The sequence below is a fragment of the Chlamydotis macqueenii genome, chromosome 9 (genome assembly GCF_036417535.1).
Source record: "Chlamydotis macqueenii isolate bChlMac1 chromosome 9, bChlMac1.mat, whole genome shotgun sequence".
NCBI classification, from domain to species: Eukaryota; Metazoa; Chordata; class Aves; order Otidiformes; family Otididae; genus Chlamydotis; species Chlamydotis macqueenii.
This window is the reverse complement of record NC_141564.1, coordinates 16,909,337-16,936,219: the sequence shown is the minus strand read 5'-3', so window position 1 is coordinate 16,936,219 and position 26,883 is coordinate 16,909,337. Positions and strand designations below refer to the sequence as shown.

General features: G+C 38.4%; 1 protein-coding gene across 2 annotated transcripts in view; it reads right to left on the bottom strand.

Annotated features, from left to right (window-relative positions):
• ARMC9 (armadillo repeat containing 9) overlaps positions 1–26,883 on the bottom strand; it is a 67,623-nt gene that overhangs the window by 10,195 nt on the left and 30,545 nt on the right. For both annotated transcript variants that reach the window (XM_086754949.1, XM_086754951.1), the window contains 13 exons: positions 25,599–25,710; positions 24,582–24,674; positions 23,251–23,341; positions 22,234–22,357; positions 20,170–20,309; positions 19,285–19,361; positions 17,339–17,413; positions 16,139–16,229; positions 14,778–14,836; positions 7,905–8,009; positions 7,040–7,155; positions 3,525–3,649; positions 561–693 (listed from right to left, as the gene is read on the bottom strand). In XM_086754949.1, the coding sequence (XP_086611075.1) occupies positions 561–693; positions 3,525–3,649; positions 7,040–7,155; positions 7,905–8,009; positions 14,778–14,836; positions 16,139–16,229; positions 17,339–17,413; positions 19,285–19,361; positions 20,170–20,309; positions 22,234–22,357; positions 23,251–23,341; positions 24,582–24,674; positions 25,599–25,710 (1,341 nt within the window). The remainder of the gene's footprint in view (positions 1–560; positions 694–3,524; positions 3,650–7,039; positions 7,156–7,904; positions 8,010–14,777; positions 14,837–16,138; positions 16,230–17,338; positions 17,414–19,284; positions 19,362–20,169; positions 20,310–22,233; positions 22,358–23,250; positions 23,342–24,581; positions 24,675–25,598; positions 25,711–26,883) is intronic.

Below are 26,883 nucleotides of genomic sequence, written 5' to 3'. Positions count from 1 at the left end.
TTTGACAGAAATTGTTTCAAGGAAGAGTTGAAACCCGTTGCTGGAAGAACTCATACTATTGCCTCCTTTGCTATACCCGTCTAGTGGAAAAATCAAGGACCCTGGTCAGCAGTGCTAGCAACTCAGCATGTTTAAACACTCTGAATCCACTTAAATGCTTACTTTTTCTTCCTTCTGCAAGTTAATTCCTGCCCTGTTCCCACAGTCCTACCTATTTCTTTACTTATAAATGATTTTTCATGGGTTAGATTCAAGTCATCTAAGGAAGCAATCGGGAAGTTTTATTTGCAGAAGACTGCGTTGTGCATACATGTGAGGTTCATTAGTAATGTCTTGCTTGAGATTTCTCCCATTCTGGATCAGATGCTTAGAAATTGAACAGCTGCCTTTGGCACAGCTAAGGGTATTTTGTTTGGCAAGCACCACCACAGCTGTCTCAGTCCAGGCTACATCATACATCAAATGACTTCACAGACTGTCTTTACAGCAGCATGGAATTAGCTGGTAAGTCGCCTCAGACTCCTCTTGCACTTTGAGATACTCATCTGGATAAATCATACCTATGAGATTGCCCATTTACTTTGTCCTGGGCGAAGTCAGCAGATCGGGAAGACAAGATATTGTCACCAGCTGGGATGCTTCGGTCCATTCTGTGACCTGATGAGAATACTTTAGATGACTCCATTTCAACTGCTATTTAAAAAAGAAACACAATTCACTGAGGAGTTTTCACAATTTTACTAGAAACACAATCAAGTCACAGTTCCTGCTGTATAAAGGAAACCTTGAGGTAATGGCAGGCTACTGAGTTACTGTGGCAGAGTGCATTACGGCTCATCAGCTGAGCCAAGCCAACTGCAAGTGTGCATACTTGCAGCCCTTTGCAGTTGGAAAGTAAAACATGCTTGGATTGTTTTCAGAGTAGCTATACTCTGCATTTGCAACGGGCTAGGAGCATGTGGACCATCAGTTAACATATATCAGCTAATGACTCATATCTCATCTGTACATATCCATAGTAACAGGCAGCCACTGTGGACTAAAACCAGTGTTCACATGTTTCCCAGAGAGGTGGTGGATGCCCCATCCCTAGAAACGTTCAAGGCCAGGCTGGATGAGGCTCTGAGCAACCTGATCTGGTTAGAGGTGTCCCTGCTCCTTGACAGGGGGTTGGACTGGATGGCCTTTAAAGGTCCCTTCCAACCCTAACCATTCTATGATTCAAGTCTGTTACATTTGTTCGATATACCTCACTTTCTGCATTGCATTAACAGAGAATGGAAGGAACGTCAGTTTGCTGAGAGACACAAGGCTACCAAGATGTGCAAGTTCAATAAGAGATTAGGGAAAATCCCTAGCTCCATTCCTCCCATGCTCAGGACAGGTTGCCATCCTGATTTGCTCGCACATGCTGATATGGATGCAGATCAGGTCACTTTCAGACAAGGATTTGGCTGACCAGCATATATTGTGTCTGACATTCAGTCAGCAGTGCAGTCTCCCTTTTCTCTTCTCTTCTCTTAATCCTCATTTCTAAATCCCTAAAGGTAGGAAAGACAAGCATGTATTTCACTGGCTACTTGCAGAAACCTGAAATAAACCTCTGGCAATCCTTCAAGTAGCTCAGTGTTGTGTTATAGCCTGGATTAGTGCCAGGAAGAATTGTCTCTGCCACACACAAAAATTATTTGTCTTTTTACAGGTCTAATGCATATAAACTTGCAATATGCCATATATTCTGATCTCCAAGATTTTTCTACAATAAAAGAGAGTACAATCTAGTTCTCTTATGAGTATCCACCTGTGTATAATTTTGACTGAAAAGAGCTAACAAACTGGTTTAGACAGAGGCTATGAGCAAAGTTCTGACCATATGAAACATGAAAGTTGGCAGGAATTTCTTCAGCATGAAGGCTTTAAATCAATATTCTCCATCAAAAATGAACAACATTTACTTTGCTGACTTACGCAGGTTCCCTGTTTAAACCCCTACACAAATCTCTACAAGCAAACTGTCAGACAGCATCAGCAGCACGGAAAAGGTCACAAAGGTGAGTTAAGGCATTTCACTGGCAAGATATTATCAAAATGTGGTTCAGAAGGCACACTGGGCTCCTGGTGGCTGCGTAATACCTTAGAAATTGCATCCAATTACACTTTAACACAGCAAACAGGAACACCTTTGGTATCTGCTTGGCTTAATTTCTCTTACGGAGCATGAATATGTAAAACATTTTTTTTTCTTCTAAATCTGTCAATTCAGTATTAGTTTACAAGCTCTGCTGTTCTGCACTGCTGCCTCTGGCCAGCTAACCTCCCCACAGAATGGGCTCAACTATACTCAAGGTGGTACGGCGCAAAGCGAGGCTTGAGGACAGCCGCTTTCGTTCCCGCACAACAGTGAGAACCCAAGTGCCCATCCTGAACAGGAGCTTCATCTGCTTCTATCAAACGGCTTTCATTCAGCATGTTATATTTACCAGCTCTAGGCATTATGCAAGCAGATTCCTGTGTGTAAGACCTTGGTTACTTTTCTCAGAATCCTTTTCATTTCCTTTAGGAAATTTAAAAAAAAGAAGAGAGAGAAAAAAGTATGCTATTCCTTTACTGCTTCAAAGCATATTTTTCAGCAAAGTAAAGGCATGCTTTGCCTGAACCTTTTAATAATTCTGTACCGGATATGCTGCAAAATCCTTTATCTAAGACTTCAGAACATTTTGCCTTAAATCCCTAATTGGAAATGTTAATGAATCCCTGCAAGAACACTGAAACTCCCACATCTGAAGTTGCACGGTCCTGTGGATATCAGAAATTCAGCAATAAAGCATTTCAGAAGCCCATAACCTCTTAAATTCCATCACGTTTCTGAGCTCTCAGGTCCAGCTGAGTTTGCATTAATTTCAATTTAAGTTGCAAGGACAGAATCTTTAGCAGCATCACCCACAATGCAGCTATACAGCACAGGGCTTCCCATCCTCCACAGCCTTTTATGGTTTGAATGTAGTTGCAAATCTAAGCAGATAACTGCAGCTGCCTTCAACTTTAATACAGAGGTCTAGCCAACAAAGCCTGCAGGTGCCAGCAGACAGTGATTCATTTAGATCCAAACAAGGGTATATTTGATCAAGTAAGGAGCTCTGCCTGTTGGGAAGTGCACTGTCTATGGGCTCTTTCCCTAGGCAGAGGACACTGCAGCGTAAAATAGAGTATATTCAGCACATCAGAAGCCCTGAGTATGATCCTTGGCCCTTCCACAGGAAGCAAGATGGAGTGAGGCAAGTGAGACCACTGGTCTCTGCTGACCACACATTACCTTCTGCAGCTATTCATTTAGCTCAGGCCAAAATCCAACCACATGCCCCAAGGTCTTGCAGACTGCCCCAGGGTCTGCAAGCAGAGGGACAATTCCAAGGCTGCATTAAAAAAAAAAAAAAAATCTACAACACACAAGCTAGGCCCCAAATGCCTGCCCCAGTCAAGAAAGAGAGCAACAGTTAACAGCAGCATTCACAGAATATGCTTACATGAAGGGGACATGCAGAGGTCGGAACTGCTGGACCTGCTCCCACTACAAATGGGAGGATGACTGCTCGGCTGAGCCTGCAGCTTCTCATCCCTATCGTGACAAGAACTGGTATCGTCTTCTGGCCTGGACAAGAAAGGAGAATGCAGAATGATGAATGCCCGCAGTATGAAGAGTTGCATGAGAGTGAATTCTAATTTCTTCTAATTGCCTGTAATGACATAGAAAATACTGAAATTATTTTACATTTCATACTGCAAACTAGTGCTAAGGACATAATTTAACTGCATGACTGTAGCTCCCCCAAACCAGCTGACATTAGATGTATTTGAAATTAACATTTTTTCCTACTGCAATAAAAGAGCTGAGGAAAGGAAAGCGTAACTCCTTGCAGTCTGAAGACCCAAAATACCAGCAGGACACTTAAAGAAAAAGACTGTAGCAGGGGGCCTGAGAGGACTTTAATACTTAGCTTTTTTAAGGATTTAAGATTTGCTCCTGAATATTACAAGGATTTCACTTTATAGAGCAATATGCAATACAGACTTAAGACAAAGTAGACAAGAAGTAGAACTGTTGATTTCCCAAGTGAGGTGAATCAATGAGAAACTGAAGTAGCTGAAGGACAGAACGGGGACAATATTGCTTAGTAATAAGCAATAAAACATAGCAGAAGCAAGAGGGGTGTGAAAAGTGTGTGAAAAGAAGTTGTCAGACACAGAAAGTTTCCCTGCCCAATATCAGGTTAAGGTAACTAGACTATATTTCTAGTTAGAAAGGATGCAGTTCAAGAAGGCAGTTAATGATTTCACAGCTAAATCAGTTTCTAAGGAAACAGCTAGCAGAATATTAAGTAGTTCAGTCCCCCTTGAGTGATCTCAGCCAGTAAGTCTTTAAAGAGAAGGGAAAAAAAAAAAAAAAAAAAAAAGCAGCTTTCAGTATTTCCTGGCTCCCTTAGCTCCATACAGCAAGAGCTTGTCCGTATCGGGATCCTATGACAATTCATCTGAAGTAACTAGAGCCTTGTCTGCACTGGGAAGTCATAGAAATATTAGCATGGAATAGCTGCTACATGTGCAGTGGCTATTCTGCATTAATTTTCTGTGTGAATACTTCTATTCAGCGTTAGAAATCCACCCCGTCCCCCTTTTTGGAGGTATGAACGAACAACTCAGAGATATGTTATAGTTATCTCCATCAACTGCTTCCTCTTTCACGATGTTGTTTAAACAGACTACGTTACAACGAGTCTCACACGAAGAACTTCAAACAAGTCATATTCACTTCAATTCTGAATGCAAGCAAATTTTTCATGTAGCTTAACTACTCTGCTGAATCCAAAACTTCAAATAATTCAGGTCAACTGTCCTGGATTGTCCCTGGGTAGACAAGCTGCATACGAGGGGCTAAAAAGTCTGACATTATTTGAGTCATTTCATCTGATACAAACACAAGCCACTTAAATAATTTAAAATACCAAATAGATCCAGTTCAGATATTGCTTTCAAGTTAAGGCAGCTAAGAGAGTCTTTGTCTATTTACTGCAGCTTTCTTGCACACAAATTAGTTAGATATAAAATAAATTAGTTAGATATAAAATACAAACTTCTCATTAACGGTGGTACCTCCTGCTTCCTACATAAAACATGGGGGCACCAAAGACCTGCATGATTTCTAGCATTTGGCCAGAGCAGGAGGGAAATTAATTTTCACATATTTTCATGATGTTAGATTTCTGCTGTTTACATTTTTCCTCCGTAGTTTGCATAGCGAGGCAATCTGTAAAGACTGCTTCACACCATCAAACTAATATTTCTCTTAGACTCAAAGCTACCAGAACCAATATGGTAGAAAGGTGGTTTTGATTTGTATCCAGCAGTGACCTGAAGCTGTATTGCGGAGGCATGAGCCGTTCATAAGGAGATTGAAGTTTTGGCAAAACACGCGACCAGCGTCACTCCTGTATCTCGGGGTACTGGTAAGTAAACATACTGCCTGGGTAGAGGGTGGCAAAGAGAGGCATGTGATCACTTCTAGAGATTATTTCTGGGGCATAAATTGCAGTGTGCTCCATGGCACCAGGAAATAAAAGCCACTCCCCCGAGTTTGCCACCGTTTTTCTGACGTCCTAGAGGAAAGTCACTTCATTTTCACAAGCTTGTTTTTCTCTCCACTTAGAAAGCAGGAATGTAATGCTTAGCCACTCCAGTGGTAACTAAAATTTATTCCTGAAAAATACTTTATAAATAGGCTGTAAGGCTACCCTAACAGTCGATTCCACAGAATCAATCGAGGTCTCCTAGCCCACTGTGGGCAAAACCCTGTGCAGGGAAATTGGGACCCTGAACTCGGTAACACTGACCACACATGGGTAAGATAAATCTGGGACCACTCCCTATCCACATCAGTAGACTTACATCAGCTTCAGCCACATCTGCGTATCTACAGCCTAAATTACTCCTCTGTATGGATCTTCTACACTGAAGTGGGGAAGAAGTGTATTTTAAGAAATAGAAAACATGAACATCAAAGCAAAGAATGGCAGGGGGAATGACATGGGGCTGATATTATCTTGTAAGAACCAATTCTACCTTCTAACTTCATTACACTGTTGTACTGTAGGTTACCAATTTCTTTTTAACATACTTAGCTATACCAATACTATGACCTTTGAGTACTATTATCTATACTTCGTTAGAGTGACTTATAGTTTTCAGCTTAAGTATTTGCAGAAAGGAAAACATTAAATCCTCATGATAAACTGTATCGTAGCTACCTGGATTTGATCAAATCCAAAACCGTATGCAACTGAAAGAAAAAAAATAATTTAAATTTGAGATCTCATTGGTATTTTGCTTCCTCGGTCAGAACAGTGGAAAGGAGAAGTCTCATCTCAGAAATTAAAAGATTAAGACATACTTATTCCAGCAAAAGTCACAGCATATTCATGGAACTCTATGCTGTAAGATTTCTTCATTCCATTTACAATGTAGCCTTCTACCTCTGACCCTAATCCCACCAAGGGCAAAGTGTCACAGACTCTCCCACTGGAAAAAGTATTTCTCCCAAAGCAGGAAATCCGACATTCCAAGACTTTTGTCTTTCCCATTTTCTTTTTAATCTGTTCTCTTACAGGTGGGTAGCAAATCTCTCCAGAACAACAGATTTTCTTGCTTATAAAGTGGAAAATCGCAAGCATTTTAGGCACACCACGCAACTTACCAATAGAATATATTATCAGAAGATGAAAGGACTATGAACACGCACGATATAATGCAAATTCATATCAAACTGATCAGTAAACATTTACTCAACTATTTCAAGTATGTGACCTCAGTCAATGGACCTTTCTCTGCCTACAATCCTTTCTTTTTTTGAAATTATCTTTAAGGAATTACAATGGCAATGCCCTTTTAGGTAGAGAAGGTTTATTTATCAGGCATTGTTGGGGTTTTGTTGTTGTTTTGTTTTTTAAAGGAGTTAAAATCCAACTTGGCCTCATTTGTTTGGACTTACATTAGGTACACAGTTCTGTGATAACCCGGCGTCACAGGTCTCTGGAGAGGCTCATCTATACTCTGATGGACACCAGGAAACAGCTTCTTCTTGGTTTTTGGAGTATGAGTCATTATCTGACACATGGGGGGGGAAGAAAAAAAAAAAAAAAAAAGAGAGAGAATGCAGTGGAAAGACAGGTAACTGGAGCCATAGACAAAATTCTATAGAAACATTGCATCAGAAATGAAGTTGCATTCTGGTTTTACGAGACACAATTCCCGGAATCACTATAGTCTGTTCCATGACATCTTATCTCAGGTCACACTTACATCAGCACTGGTAGACTTGTGGACTCTGAGATCCAGAAGGCATACAGTCACATTTATCTCAAATTAGTCACAGCACACTAAATGGTGTTTATGCCAACTTTACACTTTTTTACTTAACGGCTTTTTGCTGCATGAGGCAAGACATACAATACTTGATCCAGCATAATGCCTGCAGGACCAATTAACTTTTAAACTTTTTTTTTTTCAAAATAATTTCAGACCAGCAGAGTGCTTCAGTATTAACTTGCTCAGCACTTTGCTTCGTGTAGCCAGAGTCACTGAAGTACCACTAGATCCTAAGGCTGCCTTTTGCTTATTATTAAGCCACAGCCTGACCACCTCCTGTGAAAAGAAGGCTCAAACTTATTCCACTTCTTCTGAAGAGCAGCTAATAAAACAGACCGTGAAAGATTTGGACTGCTATGCAGGTAGAACCTGGCTCTTCAAGCAACAATTTCAAGAAGAAAATATTTTACCAATTGATGAAAGAGCTGAGATTTAACACTTAATCCAGTAAATTAATTTATTTAAAGATGCTAATGAGTGGAACTCACTCCCAAGTACTCAGTTGTTAGTAGCTTCTCTCCTGAAAGCTCTCCCAGTTGAGGTTGCAAAACCTCATCTTTGTCCAGATCGGCCTCCATGATGTCATGGTCCTCCTGCAACAGTAACACACGTGTTATTTGAGCCCAGGTTCCAAGATGTTTTAATTTCAAATTTAGTTCTCACTTCAGTAGTCACTTGGATGATATGTACTTTCCAGACAAATGCCTGTTAGTACTGCATGTGTAAGTTGTAATGTACGAGAATGTTTTATCTAAAAAGTAGACATCTAAAAACAAACTTACCTAAACTTTTTCTGTAACCAGAAACTAAAGAATCCTGAGAGAAGAAAAAAACCCACCCCTTTTCCACAAATGCTTCACCAAAAAGTACAGTATGCATTTCAAAAGTTGTTCTTGAAATTTCCAACCCCAAATAATTATTCCTTGCTTGACCTAAATAAAGGCTTAGGAAAGACCTCAGTTATTAGTATCTTTGTAGAACATTGCATGCTAGTGTGAAGAGACGCAATGCTTAAAAAGCAGCTGGTATGAATTTTGGAGTTTTAGCTTCTGCAGATCTGCCCAAGTCAGTCTAGTCATAGAGTACAGATTGGAGGAAAAAAAGAAAAAGAAAAAAGATGGCATTTCTCAGCCACACTGGAGGCTGCAAAAAGGCTACTCTTGGGATTTAAAAAAAAAAGAAACCAAACAAACAACACCAAACCTCAAATTTAAGGCAATTCTTAAAAAAAAAATCAAAACCCAACAAAAAAAAAACCAGAAAAAAACAAAACCACCACACCAGAAATTTATAATTCAAGCAAAGAGGATGGTAGGAAACTTGACAGAAACTTGTCTGGATCTTTTTATGAATCAGTATCATCCGAGCATAAATTTAAGTTAGACTATAATAAAAAGCAGTAAAGATAAAGTAAGCGCACCTTAAAACAATTCATAGTCTTTCCTGAAGATAATGCTAGCATTCTGTGAGATCAAAACAGCCATATGCATATTCAGCACTTTGGAGTACTTCCCTCTACCTTGACAAAAACACTGAAGTAGTTTATTGCTGTCTATTCCCCAAGAATGAAATAATCTTCAAAACATTTTATTACTCAGTCTTCATAAATAGAGGCATAATTTTTAATCACTCAAGACAAAGTTCTTATTGCCGGGCATTCAAAGCCCCTCCTCAAGCAGTGGTTCCTGAAAGGTGAGACCACGGGTGTCAGACAGCAGCTGGTTTTAGAGCAAGGTGAAGCACCAGCAGCTACTCAGGTTTGCAAGGAAGCTTTAAAGCTGACAATGTGGGCCTGGTACAAAATTCTTGGAATCGGTACTTAAAAGAAGGCAACAATCCTCTGTTGACTTCATTCCACAAAAACCGAATGTCATCGACTTCTCAAGCGAAAAGTACCAAGAATTCACTCTCCTGTGCCCATTCCTAGTATAACCATGGGTGATTCATCTTTCACGGAAGTTCTGCAGCTTCTACAGATCTACAGGCCAGGAAATTTTAAAGTTTGAGGGACTCCTCCATCAAACCAAAAGTAGTAATACATGAACAAGATAATATTTTTGCTTGTGTTTTGATACTGGAAAGAATTATCTTCTGCACTGCACAAGATACCCTAAATAAAGCCCACCCTAGATGAAGAAAGCATGCATTCCTTCGGAAACAGGCTGTGACAGTAAATGTAACTGACTGTCAGAAAAAGTAAGTGAATCATTCTGATAAGGTATATTGAGATAGCAATGTAGAGAGTCTGGCATAAACTCCATTAAAAATAATGGCCACACAACTTTGGCGAGCCCCGAGCACAAAGAAAATGAAAAGTAGTTTTGCTTTAGTGAGATTTAGACTCAAATAGTTTTATATAGCCAAGGAAGAAATACCATCTGCCACAAAGATTAGTCAATAATATGGATGTTTGACAGTGCTCTACAAAAACAGCATGAGGAAAAAAAACATTGGAAGTGTGTACAGGGAAGGTATTTCCTACAATGGAAATGGCCGACTGATGCCAGTCTTTGTCTGGTGCAAAAGAACAAGACTACCATCACTCAGACCAAGTAGGTGTTGGCTTCCCCAGAGCTCTACAGGCTTGTCTTTTCTCAGGTTTTGTGACCTCTATACCAAATGGCTTAAAAACCACAATTTTTTTTTTATTTAATTATTCTCATTGCTTATCACTTCCTCATTCACAGGCGTCAAGCAGAGATAAAAACCTCAGACCTAAGGGCCTCAATTCAGTAACCCATAGCAGTATCTAGTTCTGCTTTGAAATAGCCTGACTTGTCTTCTACTGCAGCTCTGAAGGGGCACAAGCCTCCCACAGGTCCCAGGTCACACTTGACAGCTTTATGCAGGTGCTTCCCATACCCAAGGTAATCTTGAGGTATTAGATGCCTGCATGTGAACAACTGAAGAAGTTACAGAAATACTGCCAATAATCCACACACTGTTCTAAGGTTCAGCGTAAAATTTTTCCATAATTTATTTGTTTATGCATGGATTTAATAAAAAAAGCTAGTTCTTCTGTAAGTGTTTTGAAGATACCAGATTGTTAATCCTCTTTATCCTCCTAAAGATGCATTCTCTAGACTCTCAGCCATAAAAGATAAGGCTGGATAGGACCTCAGGAAGATGTTCAATCTGCCTTTCTCTCCAAGGCAAGATAAGTTACAACCAACTCCCAATTATCTAGGAAGCTGGGTAGGTGTGAAAAATATCCCAGATATCGGAAAACTACAGATAAACACTTGTAGACTAGGCAACAATCATCTGTATTAAGCAAAACAAAACAAAAAAAAACCAGACTCCAAACTCCACAATATACTGTACTTTGAAAAAAATTTAGAAAGTTGCAAAGGCGAGCTTTATAAATACCCTGGTGGAAATCTATTTTATACGCTATGTCAATGCAGCATAATGAGCTAACAGTTTTAGTCAAGGATGCTTTACAGAAGACTGCCTACACTGCGCCTGGGAAGAGTGTTAGGCATTAGTCAGAACATCACCCTGCTCTTCATCCAGCTCTCTACATCCATGGCATGTTTAATTTCTTCTCTCAGCTTGCCTTGGTTTCCCCAGGTTTCATCTCTTCCAATATTCTTTTTGACACGTTTTTGTCACACAGAGAACTCCAGTTTCTGGTTTCTGGGAAGTACCTCTTCTGTCAGCCTTGCTGCCTGACTTTATTCATCATACCAGGTAGCTGAGCCTGGATGTGTCCCTCCTCTGCCTCCTCATGCAGAAAAAGAGCTTTGACAGATGTGCCATCATTCCACCACTAAAATAACATTATTGGTGCCCTGTTCACCACTGCTTACAGGCTGCAGCAGATGTTGGCAGGAAAGTCCTTTAATGTAATGGCTTGAAGTCCTGCAATTAGGTCTGTGATTAAGCTCTCCTTCTTTTGATGTATTCTCTAGCTGAAGTGTATTTTCACACTGCAGTTTACTGGCTTTATTGCCAAGCACTGCGTGATGGGGCATCAGAGAGTGTCTGATAAATTGTTGCTGTAGAGTTAGAGAACGTAGCTCCAGTCTGAAACTAGACTTTTGAATGAGAGCTATGATATCACACACACACTTTTACAAGCAGCTTTTAAAGATAGTCCAAGTCAAATAAAAAGCAAATGTAAAGATCAAACACTGAAGATAAATTAAATTAGTACTTAACAGAACAGCTGAGGGAATATTAATCACCAGAAAATATGCACTGTGACTGTGGGTGTCAGCACACCCCAGATGGCTGACATAACGAAGGTGCTCCAGAAGCCCGTGCATCCTGAGCTCTGCACTAGTTAATTTAAAGCTCAGTAGGCAAACTTGAAAGCCAATTTATTTCTGAATAATAGTATACACATAGACACTTTTTATTCAGTTTATATGCTCTAATGTCACATGTTACAGAATTTCTGAGTGTATGATGCCCTTAGAAATCCCAGAATTATCCTCCAAGAGGCTAAACCACGTCTTGGTGGCAGTGTTTAGGAGAAAGTAGTCATTACCACAAGATCTGCTCAAAGCCAAGATAGAATTCAACAACTCTAAATTAAACACAGATAAAAGTAAAAAACCACAAAAGGTAATAGTAACAGCATGGGGAACCTTCGCATGCTCTTGGAAACAATAAAAGCTAGGGCAAAACCTCCAAACTAAGTCTACATAAGAGTTCTTTTGTTATTTCTTACGTTGTGAAGGTATAAATATTGATATTAAGTAGATCAGCAACAAATTGTAATATCAGTAAGCAGTCTGAATGCATGTCATTAAATTGTTAATATATGGACATATGTCCATTTGGACTGTAGCAGTTTTTAAAAGTTACATAAAAGCAAGACTTCTGATAAAGTTTTCCAAAACTTTCTGTTGCTAGATCACAACATCAGATGTTATCACAGAACCCCAAAGAACAATAACTCACAGGATTTCCAAAATACAAAAGGGCTCCAAGCACTGAGGCAGTGAGTCAACAAATCTTTGCTTATTTAACAAAGTAACAATATTATGCATTTTGTGTAGCCTTTTGCTGCAATGCTGTTTGTATACTACATTTTCTAAACTGAAGGACTAAGAAACCAGGTCTCCATGCAGCAATAAGGATTTAGAGCATGCCACAATTAATGTCACGCTAGGAATAGTTTTAAGATTGGCTTAATGAGACTTTTTCTTTTCAATATAATGGCAAAGCTAATGAAAAACTGGAATTAGACACTTCCCTGCTTCAAAAGCCTACTGTTACTTTTGAGTCAAATAATAAGTGACAAAAGTCTGTTTTAATCACATGATGGTTCAATGGTAAAAATGTATTTTCAAATTATTTGACCTAGAGTCTTGGCTGGGACTGTGAGCAGCAGCAGCAAGGGGGTATGACTGAATTCATCTTCCTTTCATTCCCAAGAGCAGGCAAAGTAATGAAAGTGTTCAACACTATCATGCCATTCAACGCCACACCTTTCATGAAGGAGTTCCTTATCCCTGTGCTTTCTCAACATAACACAGTATCCTTCAGTAAAGTATACTAGAGTCAAGTGAAAATATCATCACCTTGGATTCTCATGATACACCTAAGACACTCAAAGCCTTGGAACATCAGTTACGGGGTGTTAAGCAGCATATTAAACCAAGGAAAGTTGTAATGATTAATCTCTGGAAAGCTCATCTTGCACATCAAGCGTTGATTGTGGGTGGAAGGAATGGAAAGATTACTGAAAACTCACTTCAGGACTGCAGAAGGTGAAACAATTACAATAATCTAATCCTATTAGAAAAATATTGTATACTGTACTCCCTTAGAACAAAAGGGGGAGAGCCAATTCTTAAATAAAACTTCCTCGTAGCTCTAAACTTAGAATTTCCATATAGCTTTAAATTCAGGCAAAGTCACAAGGGTAATGAGTTCACATGTTCACCACCTATTGTGCCACAACACAGAAACTAGCTAAATAGTGCAACTACTGCAAAACTTCCCTGGATACTGCCAGGCAAAGGCTGGATCCCGCAAGGTGCTGCACTTCAGAGCAGCTGAGAGCACACCACACCTTTTACAAGCGGGATACTTACATTTTTCTCTGCTATCAAAACATGAAAGGCTCAAGGTGCTCTTGAAAATGCACAGTCACGCTGGAGTAAAAAGAAGTTTCACACTGTAGCATAGTTGTCTCTGATGCCAGCATTTGTGTTGATGTGCAACAAGCTAGTAGAACGTGGACACAACTGACTTGGTCAGTTTTATGTGTTTTATTCTTTGTTGGTTCAGGACAAAAACTTTTTGCCTAAAACCTTAGTTTTCAGCAAATATGTTCTCCAGTAATATTGCTAATAGAGGAACATGTTGCAGAGATCCCGAACTCTCAATGTCACTGACCTCTTCAGGGCAGATACATGATACAAACGTATAAGCACATATATGTCCATCTAAATGTGTTCAAATGCTATTCCAAGGACATCTACTGTAGCTGTTCTTTTAAATTTCTCACGCAGGGCTTTTCAATAAAACAAAAGTGCTAGGTGGTAGACTTCTTTCAGATAAAACTCCTGTGTAACTGCCTACACAGTGTGTTTGCAACCCCCTTCCGTGCACTTATAGTAACGTAGCAATGGCAACTTCACCAGCGAAGGCTGGGTTTAACATTTCCCTTGTACATCTTGCTTTGCTTGTTAGTTTAGATGATCAAACATGCTTTGTTTTCTACACCTGGGATCCCAGTATTCTATGCAGACAGCTTCTTAAAAAACCTGAAGTATTGGTATAAAATGTGTTTATTAGCAGAGCTAGAAATACACAGCTAACAAGTTTATATTTACTATGACAATTTTGCACACTTACTTTCCTCCCCCCTCCCTTTTCATGGGACTTATTTCTGAATTTGTAATTGCTATATTACTTCATTACATACAGACAAGTTATTAAATGTATTTTAAAGTTTCTAAACAGCAAAAGAAGAAGTCACACCCTGAACAGATCATGATACCTTAAAAAAAAGTAACAACGTGTTTATAAACTATTCTGGCAATATACTGGTTCATTTGCTTCCTTTATTTTTAACTGCTGAAAGGTGTCTGCTTGAAAGCAAGATTTCTACTGCTACAGTAACTACTCTCCCCTTTACTTATTTCAAGTTATAATCCTTTATTTATCACAGAGGTGGTGACTTGCCAAAACGAAAGAGTAGGACTTCAAATGAAGATAAAGTAATGGAAACAGATCCAACTTTCTTGTTAATACACTTTTGTAATTAAATAAAAGTAAAAAAAAAAAATCAAATCAAAAAACACACCCAAAAAACCAAAGTCTGGCTTATTGATTGAAATATTTTCTGTCTAGAAGGTTAAGGATTTTTCTAAAAGGTGCGTGAAAGTCTTTAAACTTACTTCCTCATCTTCCTCTTCCTCTTCATCATCAGATACAATACCATCATTTAATGGCTCTTCTAGAAAGAAGCAAAATGAAATGGTGTAAGAGTACATATGCAATTTAACATAATCTCTAGTTATTGTTCTCTTTTACAACAGTAAGATATAGCTTGTTTCTCATACAGACATCCCATTCTTTTCAGGACAACTATTGGAATTATTTGCTCCTATAAAGCATTTTGGAAACCACTGAAATCAATTAATATTTGGGAAAATTGCAGAAACAGAAACACTTTGGAATAGTTCTTTTCTCATAAATCCCACTATGATGTCTCAGTGTATTTACTGACAAGACTTGGATGAAAATGTGTGCACCTGCAAGTTTGTCTATTTCTCAATTAACTTTTAATAAAAGACTATTTCTCCCTACAAAAACTTCAATATTATACTGCTTTTATGCATAAAAGGTAGTACTCACATAGAATACTTATAACTTCTGGACAAACAAGTTTCCTTAGAAAAAAGCAGTCAGGCTTATACTGGAAATCTATATGATCAACTTTTACTCACCAATCAGACAAAACCTCTTAAAAATACCATTCACAGGTAGAAGAGGAGCGATTCTATAACCTTGATGAACAAATACTGCACAGTGGCAATACAGTGCTTAAATACTTTATTTGTTGTTTTACAAGCTAGGACCATAAGATATGGTGTCTTCTGACAAAGAAAGTAGTCAAATTTGTTCTATTTTTACTGTATAGAAAGATTTAATTAGAATTCACCTCCTTTTCATTATTCCTTTCTCTTTCTTCAGCCTTCCTTTCAGCCACAAGGAACAGAAAATACAATGAATATTCCATCTTCTCACATTTTTCTGAATTAATACAGCATCTACAACTCCTAGGACCCATCAACATACTCTCCAAAAAGGAGGGTCTCTGCCCCTTGATCAGGATAAGCTATTTCGGATTAACAAAGCTACACTCCTCAAAAGAGCAAGAAGTGAGCAGAGACAGACATAGTTCCCTAAATCCTGCTTTATAAATTTTATCACCTGTATATTTTTGCAGTTGACAACAGTCTCTTGTTACTGTGAGGCCACTAGCACGAAAGAAAATAGTCAAGGTCATTCTATTTACAGTCCCAAAACTCTGGAATTGATGCCTACTCAACCTTTTATTTCTTTATAATTGTAACACAGAAGGAAATTTTAAAATACATCTCACTTTCAAATTCTGACACTCACTATTCACCCTCTCTCAGACCATCACACTATTGTTATTCTTTGAGAGTTTCAACACCAAGTAAAAACATGAGCTTTCTTATGGCTTTTGTGAAAGATTTACAGCTCAGATAACTGCATCTGTTCTTCTGACCTGAATTGAGCTGCTTGATAATAAATTCAATCTGTCGGATCATCTCTGCATTTCCTTCCTTGATAAAGCAGCGCAGAATTTCTTCCATTCCCTGGATGTAGTGGAAAACATTGCTAGGTTAGTATTTCATGCAACCACAGTGACTGAGTTTTGTTAACTAAAATGTCATTGTTTTGTCAGGAAAAATAAAGGTAATGTGAAACAAACCACCATGTCGAGCTCTAACCACTCCATTTTGTCCATATGCTTCCCAAAGACAAAATAAATAAGCTGTCTAGATTGCTTCCAGGTTTAAATAAAGAAGTAAAAATTTGCTGTTCATCATACAATAGATCTGCAGCTTCTGCCTGCTGAACTCAGTATACAGGGTCAACAGAAAAGGGCAAATTTGCATTCACAGATACAACAGTGCAAGGTTCAGAGAAGGAAAGCAAAAAGCAGGACCAACTTTGACCTTCTCATAAACCCAGTTTCTCTCTTTATGGCCCTTTATATAGGCTTTATAGGCTTGATGTTGTGTCTTTAATCATTTACAATGACTTCCAATCCTCTGTGCTTTGTGAGGTAAAACATCTGACAGCAATTATGTCTGCATAACTCTCTAGGTTAATCCTCTAAGATACGAAGATACACTGCTATCCCAGGAATGGCTTCCTCAAATCCCGAAGTCAAAACACATTCATAACCATTAGACTAACTTTCACGGGAGAACAATTCCTAATTCTGCTAAAATCTTTCTCCTGCTGCCTTCTCCAGCTAACCAAGTCTATACCAGGTAGAAACAAAAGCAGCAAAAGGAACTCATTCTCATAGTGGCCATTCACTGGTGCAGAACGAGTTAAAGAAGGGGAAGAGGTAGCAAGTCAGCTGAAAGTATCTCCTAGGCCAGACCCTGTCTATGAAATGCTAGATGGACAATACTATTTTAGAATAACACCTTTAATTTCTCATTTAGATAGAATCCTTCACATGACTGGGGTTCCACTTCTGGGAAAAGACCAGCAAATATGGCAGAAGTGTTTGAGACATACGTTCATACCTGCCAGAATATCAAAGATGGAGGGCCTCTTGTGGATTCTGTTCTCAAATGCCACAGCTCCTACCTCACAACCCCGCTGCACACTGCTCAACAGATACCTGTGTGCATGCCATTTTGGCATATGTGCTGATCTTTGTGCTATGCAAAGCAGCACTTCTTACCATTGCTCTGGCTTCTTCTCGGACAGAAGGGATGGTAAGAATGCTATACAGTGCTCCATTCACATATGGTTGTATCTGAGAGGAAGAAATAGTCATACCAGTAAGAAAATCTCTTACATTCACCGCAGCTGACTATAAGCAAAATTTGAGAGTGAAGGTGCAGAACAACTATGTTCAGAGAGTTTAATCAGGCTAGCCTCCACTTGCAAAAATTCCCACTTGGGGAAAAGAAAAAAAAAAAGTTAGTTTCTGACAAACACTAGCGGCAGTACAAAAAATAGGACAAAGAACAGGGACAAGATTGTGTCAGCATGAACTCAAGACAGGCTTCAAGCATCGTAGTCTTAGGCAGGATGATAAAAGCTGTAGCACCTTCAAACATCCTCTCACCCTACTGCCTGTTACTGTACCTCAGCAGAGATTAAAAAAACAGATAGCATGAAAGTGCTATACTATGGTTAGTGAAAGCCACTAGATTTGTCAAACTAGTTTTATCAGCACTTAATTGATCCTTTGTATTGGCCAGTTACTGTTGGAGCACTACGATTTCCAGTCATCCTCTGTCTATATCCTTGGAAAGATGAACAATGAGCCAGGCTAGGAGCAGGGCAGGGGAAGCAAGGAAGATAAAGGACAGATTTACACAAGGATTCCATCGCTTCTCAGAAAGTTCTCCTAGCACTCAAGAGCATTGCCTTCTACCTTCAACTTTCATAATAAAACTTCTATCAGCTGTGCTGGTACAAACTAGGCTGTAAGAATGCACCCTCTGAGAGAAATTTCAAGGCCATTATAAGGCACAGACTTCAACAGTATGATAGCATTTTCCAAATACTTCAGTCTAGGGACTGGGATGTTATTTTGTATTAGTATGTATTGTATTAACTCTCACCATTTATAAAAACAATGCTAGTGAAACATTACAGTAGAGGTATGCCAAGTTTCATCTTAATCAAAACAGTGCTACTGAAGAACTGATCTACATCTTCTAATGAATTAATAAAACATGGAGTAAACACTTAATTCTTCTCTATTTTCAGTTTAAGTGATAAACAAAAAGCCTTATAATAAAGTCATTGTATATAAACATGAGACATCAGAGTTTATATTTCACTGCACCTTGCACAATCATTAAGAAATCAATCTATAATACCCTGGTAAAAATTCTGCCTCCCTTTGATTTCAACTTCATACAATATTTCCATGCATTTTCTTCTGCCTTGAATTTTACTCCATGGTTAAAGAAGTGACTCTCTGCAGAGATAGCTGGAGCAATGCTTTATATAGCCGATATCAGAGTGATGTGTTGAAAAGCATTAGGTAGAAATAACTACTAATTTTTAGTATTTTCCTCTGAGGTAGTTTAATTTGGCATCTAAGATGCAAGCGTGTCTGGAGACGGAGAAGAAACTTGAACCACAAAAGGATTAAGTGGCAGGTTAAATGAAGAGGTAGATAAAAAGATAATAGGGCTTGAATGTCACAGGTGTATTGCTTTGTTCTTCTAATATTCCTTAAAACTACTAGCAAACTTGCTTCTTTGAACCTGATGTTTTGCATAATGGCTTGCACCACACATTGTTCATCTAATGAACTAGTCAAGCTTGAGATGTTTTGCTGTGAGATGACATTTAAACAGCATCAGAAACTGCAATCAAGAAGGCACATGGGCTGCATGATAACTATGTATGTAAAAGACTTTCATTCTTAGCTGCCAACATCTGTAAAGGGAAGACATAATTATGTCTAGCGGGACCAGTACCAAATGAAAAAACAATTACATAACTGGATTTTAGGAAAATGTCATGCAACTTAATTACATGAGAGTCTAACAAGGGAAACAAAATCAATTTACTTTTTTTTCCATTTCTTTCTTTCTTGCATTTTTTTAATCTCTAATTTTTTCCCCCACCTTTTCCTTAACCCAAAGTTTGCTGTACAAATACCTCATGATTCTCATGGCCAAGAAGATCAGAGAGAACTCTGAGCACATGATTTGCGATTCTTGCACACATTTTCTTCCCTGCAAAAGGGGAAAACATGCTTGAAAAAAATATAACAAATCAGAGCAAGCTCCTTACTTCTTTAAATCAGTACTAAATATCATTTACACAGAGCAATACTGTTCCTTGTTCTTGCCACATGCTGCTCAGCATAACTGAGCTGAAATCAGTGGAGTTACTCTGGATTTATACAGCTGTAATCTTGGATAGTATGCAACACAAAGATTTTTTTGAAGTTTAACAAAGACATTATTTGCTTAAAGCAAGCTGTCAATTTTTCACCCTTATCTTACTTTCCTTTTTAAAAGGAAACTTACTTTAAGCTTCTTTTAAGGCTTTTGGACATAGACAGAACCTTATTTTCTTGGGGGGATTCTCTGTGTTGTAGAAGCGAAGCATGCAAGTATTTCACTCCACAAGGTGGAGGTTAAGCTCCTTTCGATTACTGATCAACTCAGTTCTGACTTTCTTTAATACAAACAAATCTCTTACACAAATAAGAAGTGTCCTTTGAAAAGTGGGCCTGGAATGTAGGAATGGCAGTCCTCAAATAGGGATATGAAAAAAGAATCAAACCTTAGAGGGTTCCATTTATTAACTATTTTCTTAATTCTTTCAATTTTGGTCAAGTTAGTCTCCATAGTTTGGGATTCTTGGGAAAGAGATCTGCTCAAAAGCATTTGTTATAACATTCAAATATCTCTGGTTATGTAAGTCCCTGCTACTAATTACAGTCACTTTAAAGAACCCAGGTATATCAGAAAAAAGGATTCACAATCTTCCCTATCCATTTCTTGGAATAAGGTTGTAATTCGAAGTGTAAGACACCTGCACTCCGCAGACAAAGATTCATGAGCAAGGCAACAGAATACTCCAGTGTATAATCAGACAGGCAATCTGTGTCCGTTAGAACATCAACCAGCCAGAAAATGAGCCCATCTTTGATCATTGCTGACTGCAGTGCACGCCTAGGACGAAAAAAACAAAAAGCTCTCAAAAATCAGACCATATCATAAATAGCTTTCAAATATATTTAAAGCTTATAAGCACATTAAAACCCTACTTCATCTCCCTGCTATACACCAGCCTGCCACAAAAAAAACCCCAAAGCTACCCATTTTGACCAAATCAAGTCAACACAGGAATTAAGAAAGCCTGAAGAAATTGAAGATGCAGATTCCCATAGGGTTAGAGGACTAAAACGTTGTTGGGTGAGTTGGTTTTCTGTTTGGTTGGTTTTTTGTTTTGTTTTTTTTTTTTTTTTTTTAATCTTGCAAACTAAATTTCTTCATTGTTTTATAAGGCTTCTAACTCCACCTAGAATTGCATTTTCAATTGTATTAAAATTGGTAAAAAAAACAGTTACACACAACAAATCAACAAAACAGATTAATTACTTATTCTGCCATAGGTAGCCATAGCACTATAGAACTTTTTAACTGTTCATTTGACAAATGAGTTTTTTTTGCTTAAATCTCTTCGCTCTTTTCTCTAGAGATTCTTAAACCGTGTATTCTTGTAACTCAACCTGTAGTTTCCCTCAAAGAGTATACTGACTAAACTGCCAGGTGGTCAACCATGATCTCCTACAACAAAAATTCCTCACTTTACAATACCCAAAAGTATATACTGGTCGAAAGGGCTTACTGAACACCACAGTTTTAATCACATTATTTCCAATGGGCAGTAAGTCTAAATTACAAAGATGAAAGCAGGTATTTTCCTACTCTTAGTACTTGGGATTTGGATTACTCCTGAAAGCTCATACACTTTCTCAGTTCTGGATCTTGCAGTAGGTCTATGGCATGGACTGAGCAAAACAAGGAAGCCTTTGACCACACATTAAAGAACGAGTCCCTCATGTCAAGTATCTGGAATTAACCTTCTCTAAGATCAACTGTTATTTTTTTAGACAGTAAAAAACCTTTTGAATTTTCAGTAGCTTATTGCCTAGGCCCCAAAATTCAAACTAACTTGTTATTAACAACTGCTTTAATAGAAAAATAATTTTCTCTAAGATTGGTTTAGGATTTCAAGCAGTAGGGTATGAAGATTTATTCTCTTTCATCTCAAGTACGTATAAGGTATTATGTCAGGAAGCAGTCCAGAGTTTTGCCCAAAGCACATTTAAATGTGCTTCATCCAGACAAGTTCTAAACAAGGCAAATCCAAAAGCAGTCCTCACTCTTCAACAAGCCCAAACAAAAAAATAAAAAATCCCCAACACTTGCAGTCTTAGTTTAGAAGAAATATGAATGAAAATAACAAGAGTTAAACACATCCATCTACCTCATTACATTTAGTTAACTATTCAGGGCTGAGTATTGTGAAAACAGAGTTCCTAGATCATATGTATTTGATAAATGGGAGCAACATCATGCCCTTTACTGCTTTTGCATGATATTTCTTTTGTGGTGGGCATCTGAGTCAGACTGCTAATGCAAAAGTAAGAAACAAGACAGCCCATGCATAGACAGCTCCAGGAAAGAGGATCAACAGGATGAGGATGAAATCCCTGAAAAATGTTTGCAGAAAGGAAAATGAAAAACTTATGCTTTGGAATGCAATGCAACTCTTTTTTTCTATGTAGGATCTTCAGAACTTTCTACATTAAGATTTTCACTTTGTTCAATTAAGGAATACATTCAATTAAGCACACAAGGCTATGGCAGATATACATTTACTTGAGTCTTGACAGCTGGTAGGAAGTCAGGTTAATTCAGTCAGCAAAACTGAGTTCTCCTCCATAATAAATGACACTGCTTTCATCAGTCATCAGAGGTTCTGATGATTGTTATGGGAAAATCAAGTGCTCTTCTTTCCTCCCTGAACAGAGCCTAACTAGCCTGCATTTCCTCTCCTGCTATCACCAGTGTACTGTGCTTTCATCACCTGAGGCTGAATTTCTGCAGAGCCCCCAGAACATTCTCCCACGTAAGGGAATCCTTGTCTTCAGCTTTCAGTCTCTCCTCCAGCATTCGCAACAATGTTGGATTTTGAGAAAGGTAGACACGACCTGGTGCGAAAAGCGATGAAAGAACAGATGCTGAGATATCAGTTTATGACAGCAAAGCTCCCTCTCCTTGGAAAAGCAATCAGGATTGACCTCAGTTTCTTCTTGACAAGCGACAGTCTTGTGCCAAGACCCAAACAAACCTGCACAAATGAATTGTCTAGCAGGTCAGTAGCATTAAACCCAGCCACTTGGGGCATTAGAGGCCCCCATTTGCCAAGTTAGTATCACACAGAACCCACTATTCCTGTTTCAGTACATACTTTCCGATCTATCACAGTTTTGTATACTCTAGGAAAAGAACAGAGATGTCCAAAGAGCTTGCAAAAGTCAGATGCCTTACTGCTATCGACTTTAAATGTGTCCTAGGAATATATAGTTCCTCAAGTAGCACCAAATCAAAGGCTAATTTGGGACAGACAGAGATACAGTGCTGTATATACATATAACCCAAGAGTTGGCAGTGATGCACAAAAATTTATTCAAGTGAGCACCAGGAAGATGCAAGAACAGCTGCATTAACTATTGTTGCACAGCCTGGTAGCAGGTCTGCCTACAGGACCTTTAATTAACGGGGATTTTTCTTCTTTTTTTTCTTTTTAACATTCATGAAGAGACTGAAGACTGTATTAAAGGCAGCACATGGGTAAGTTCCCACACAGACCACAAATCATCAAAAAGAAGTCAAAAACGCTGAATATACAGTGTTAAAAACTTCCCATGTACTGAAGAACTGGTTTGAATGCATGTAACAGAAGACAGTGAATCCCTAGAAAAAGGGCACAAATAAGGCTTTAAATTTCCCCATGCAGTGACATGTACTTGTGACTTACCAATAAGCCAGCATTACATAAAAATGCTATCTTTTTTTTTTTTTTTTGCCGTGAATCTCTTACCTTCTGCCAGGGAAGCAAAAGCATTGATGAGCCTTGCCATATACTGTCTGACTACCTCACTCTTAGAATGTAATAATTTGAGGACACTTCTCTGAAAAAGAAAGCAAACATTAAAAAAACTCCCCAAAGGAGGAAAAAGCAAAGTTAGTCTTCTGTAATGTTTTAAAAGCTTCATTAAATTTTCACAGCAAACAAAACTTTGAATGCATATTGATATCTTAAATAATGTCAATATGATTTTAAAATTCCCAGTTTCTTTTTATTAGCAGGGGGCCGAGGGAGAGATGGAAAATGAATAAAAAAGCAAATTTGGCGCAGTCTGTTGCAACACCATTAAGCTCCACAGTAGAGTGAAAATTGTAATGAACCAACACAGTTATAAGTTAAATCTGATATCTAAAATTAATAGTCAGTAACAAAAAAATATCTGTTAGTTTTACTGATGAACTTAAATGAAGTTACGTTACCTGAATAGGAATGCTTTTCTTTGACAACTAAGAGTGTGGAAAAGCAGCTCAGTAACTTACCAAGAACACCACATTGCAGACTATTTTTAATCTGTTTTACTTCAGGCATTACATATACATAACTTTCCACTCACACGAATTTACAGGGAGCAAAACAGATCATTGATTCAGTAATTCTTTAACTCTTCTAGTGGTACAAGTTACTGGTGCAATGACAACGGAAGCCACAACGTAACAAGTAGGACCAACACTTCAAACAACTGGGGAACTCAACTATGCACAAAATTCACTATTACAAATGAAAAAAGTTGCACTTTTATTAGCAATAGTATTTGATTAACAGTGACTGAAGCAACCTTTCAAAAATCAATATACCAGCAATTCCCCTTTCTAAAGAAAGGTAACAATCCATTCCAAATTCACAGAAATACTGTTGAACATGTTATTACAAGTGGGCAGGGGGAACCGGGAGCCGCTTCCTCAAATACTCCATAGAGGTATTGAGACTGAAGTCTTAATTTAGTTCTTATCCTAGATCAGTGAAATTGACTGAGTGTATTATCTAACCATACATAATCACTCAAAAAGAGACAGCTAACTCCTAAGTCAAGGGCTCAGTAGGCTTCTGCTCAACTACAGACATCAAGCTCCAGGAGAGGCGACAAACTTCCACTTATCTACAAGAACTGTATATTTACACTGAGAGCTCTGGTAATGTAACGCTTTGCCCATCAACATTTAAAGACTAGAATGCAGAAGTTAAATGCATCACATGATTTTGGCACTACTACTTTCCCCTCCTGCCTTCCAGAGAGTGATAAAATTTTCTGATCAGTACTTTATAGAAACAAATGAGCAGCTGACCTGACAGTTGCTGTGGCAATCTAGGAGGTCATTACTGATGTAGGCTTGCAGGACAGTGTCTCTCTGTTCTCCAGGATATGATGTTGTCAAGCGCTAAAATATATAATTATATAAATAAACCAGTCAAATAAATAAATGGTAATGCGAATTGATGACCACTAAAGATTTTAAAGGTGCTGATATCCCAGAGCTGAGAAACCTCTTCTCATGCAGAGAAGGAATTCACCTCAGTGATCTAAGGGAAAGAGATGAAATGAACTAACCTGACCTTAGCTCAGTGATCCATTACAAAACTGTTATTTGAGAGCTGTCATCGCTGTCCATACAGGAAGGATACAGCATTACTTCCCATAAAGTTAAAAAGCCTCTCTAATAGCGACAGATGTGGTGCTTTTCTGAAACATCTGAGACAGAGTACTGGGCTAGAACCAGCACTGGTCAGACCCAACGGATTTTTTTTTTAATGTGAAAATGGACACTGAAGCTTGATCAGAATTCCACTATTATCATCTTTCATGTCTGTCACTTTGAACCCATCAGCTTCCTTTTCAGCAGGAAAATGTAACTTCCTGTTGTCACTTTGAATGTTTCTGAAATATCATTATATGATCTGAATCAAACAAAATGTAGGCTCTTGTACAATACCTTGATTATAAAGGAAAACTGGTGATTAGTCAAGTATTTCTTGAATACAGGAAAATTTACATACATCTAAAACAGGGCAATGTATGGAAAAAGGAACTGCCTAAATTCTTTGAAAACACATCAGAAATTACTTCCACTGAAGATCCTAGAAATTCCTATCTGGCTTTCCTCAGATGAGGAGGACATCACTACAAATAGATTCCTACTGCCTGGGCTTTCTTCATCATCTCAAGAGCCTTAGCAAACTTCCCTGACAAAGAGAGAAGTTGCCTATAATGCTGAACTCATCACTAGAACAATCATCTTGCTCACAAGATGGATTTTAGTTCTGGATTCCTCCAGAAAGGACCTGTTTCTTTATTTCTCCCTTACCCAGCGCAGGGCCTGCAGTAAGAAGGCCTTGAGACGATCATTCCCTGTAATCAAATCTTTCTTCAGCTTCTCATAATCCAAAGAGGGCAACAATGGCACATCCTGCATCTTCCTACAATGCAAATGGGAAATACATTAATCAAAACTCTCTCTCCTTATTCAGTGCAGCTGATGTTACTGAGGTGAGAAAAGCCAAAACAGGAAGTCTGCTTCAGGAAAAGAGCTTCCACATTTTTACAGCTTTGTTATTTTTGTTACCATTACCATGTTAGAACAACAGACTTTTAAAACTTGGACTTATTTTTTCATCATGCACACAGCTCACTTACCATCAAAACTCACAAACACTGAACTCTGACAATCAGCCACCTAATGATCTGAGCTTTTTAAAGGCACAAAAGGGTACAGTAACATCCTTCTTTGCCCTGTGTGGACCACAAGGGCAGCAGCTTGTGGCTTTTAGCACATGGTTATAAACAGACACAGTAACAAGCTGCAGCTCCAACTTCACCTCTAAGCCCTCACGCACACAGAAATGTCTTCTCCAAGACAAAGGTGGCAGGTTAAATGGATTTTTATAGGCTGGACTAAGCTGGCTCAACGTAAGACTTAACACAGGACCATTTTCCATGTATCAGTACTATCTTGCTATTTTGAGTTTGAATACTGCAATAGAAATTTAACTTAACAAAATTGCTTCCAGTCAATGCTTTAATTTTAATATTTAAATGTATACCACTAAAAATATTTTTACTCCTATCTTTGTATCCTACCACTTTTCAAACCAAGTTTTATGTTATACATATAATTGTTCCTTTATTTACCTTGTAAACAACATAAGGATCAAAATAGTGTCTCAAAAATTTAAAAAAGACTTCCACCTCAGATATACCATCTCTATTCGATCTTATAAGGCAAAATTTATTAACTTAGTCACAAAAAAAAATTAAACTTGAAGCACCCAAAAATCCACGTTACCAATATCTGCCATTCCTGGATTTGTGAGAAGCAAACCAACTACAACAGGACTGTACCGTGCGGAAACAGTAAAGAAAATACAGCAATCAGCTCACAGGTGCGGAGTGGCAGATTTACTGATTAGCAACATCCTGCTGAAATTAGGATGCTACTGAACCTGCCCAACAGAAGAATACATATGACACAATATTTGCACGCAATGTTCACTGAGATCAGAGGAAGCACACCGAGGATGAGTGATTCCCATTTGCAGACTGGCAGTGCACTTCAGTTTACAAACACCTCCTCCTCTTCTCTACATATACAA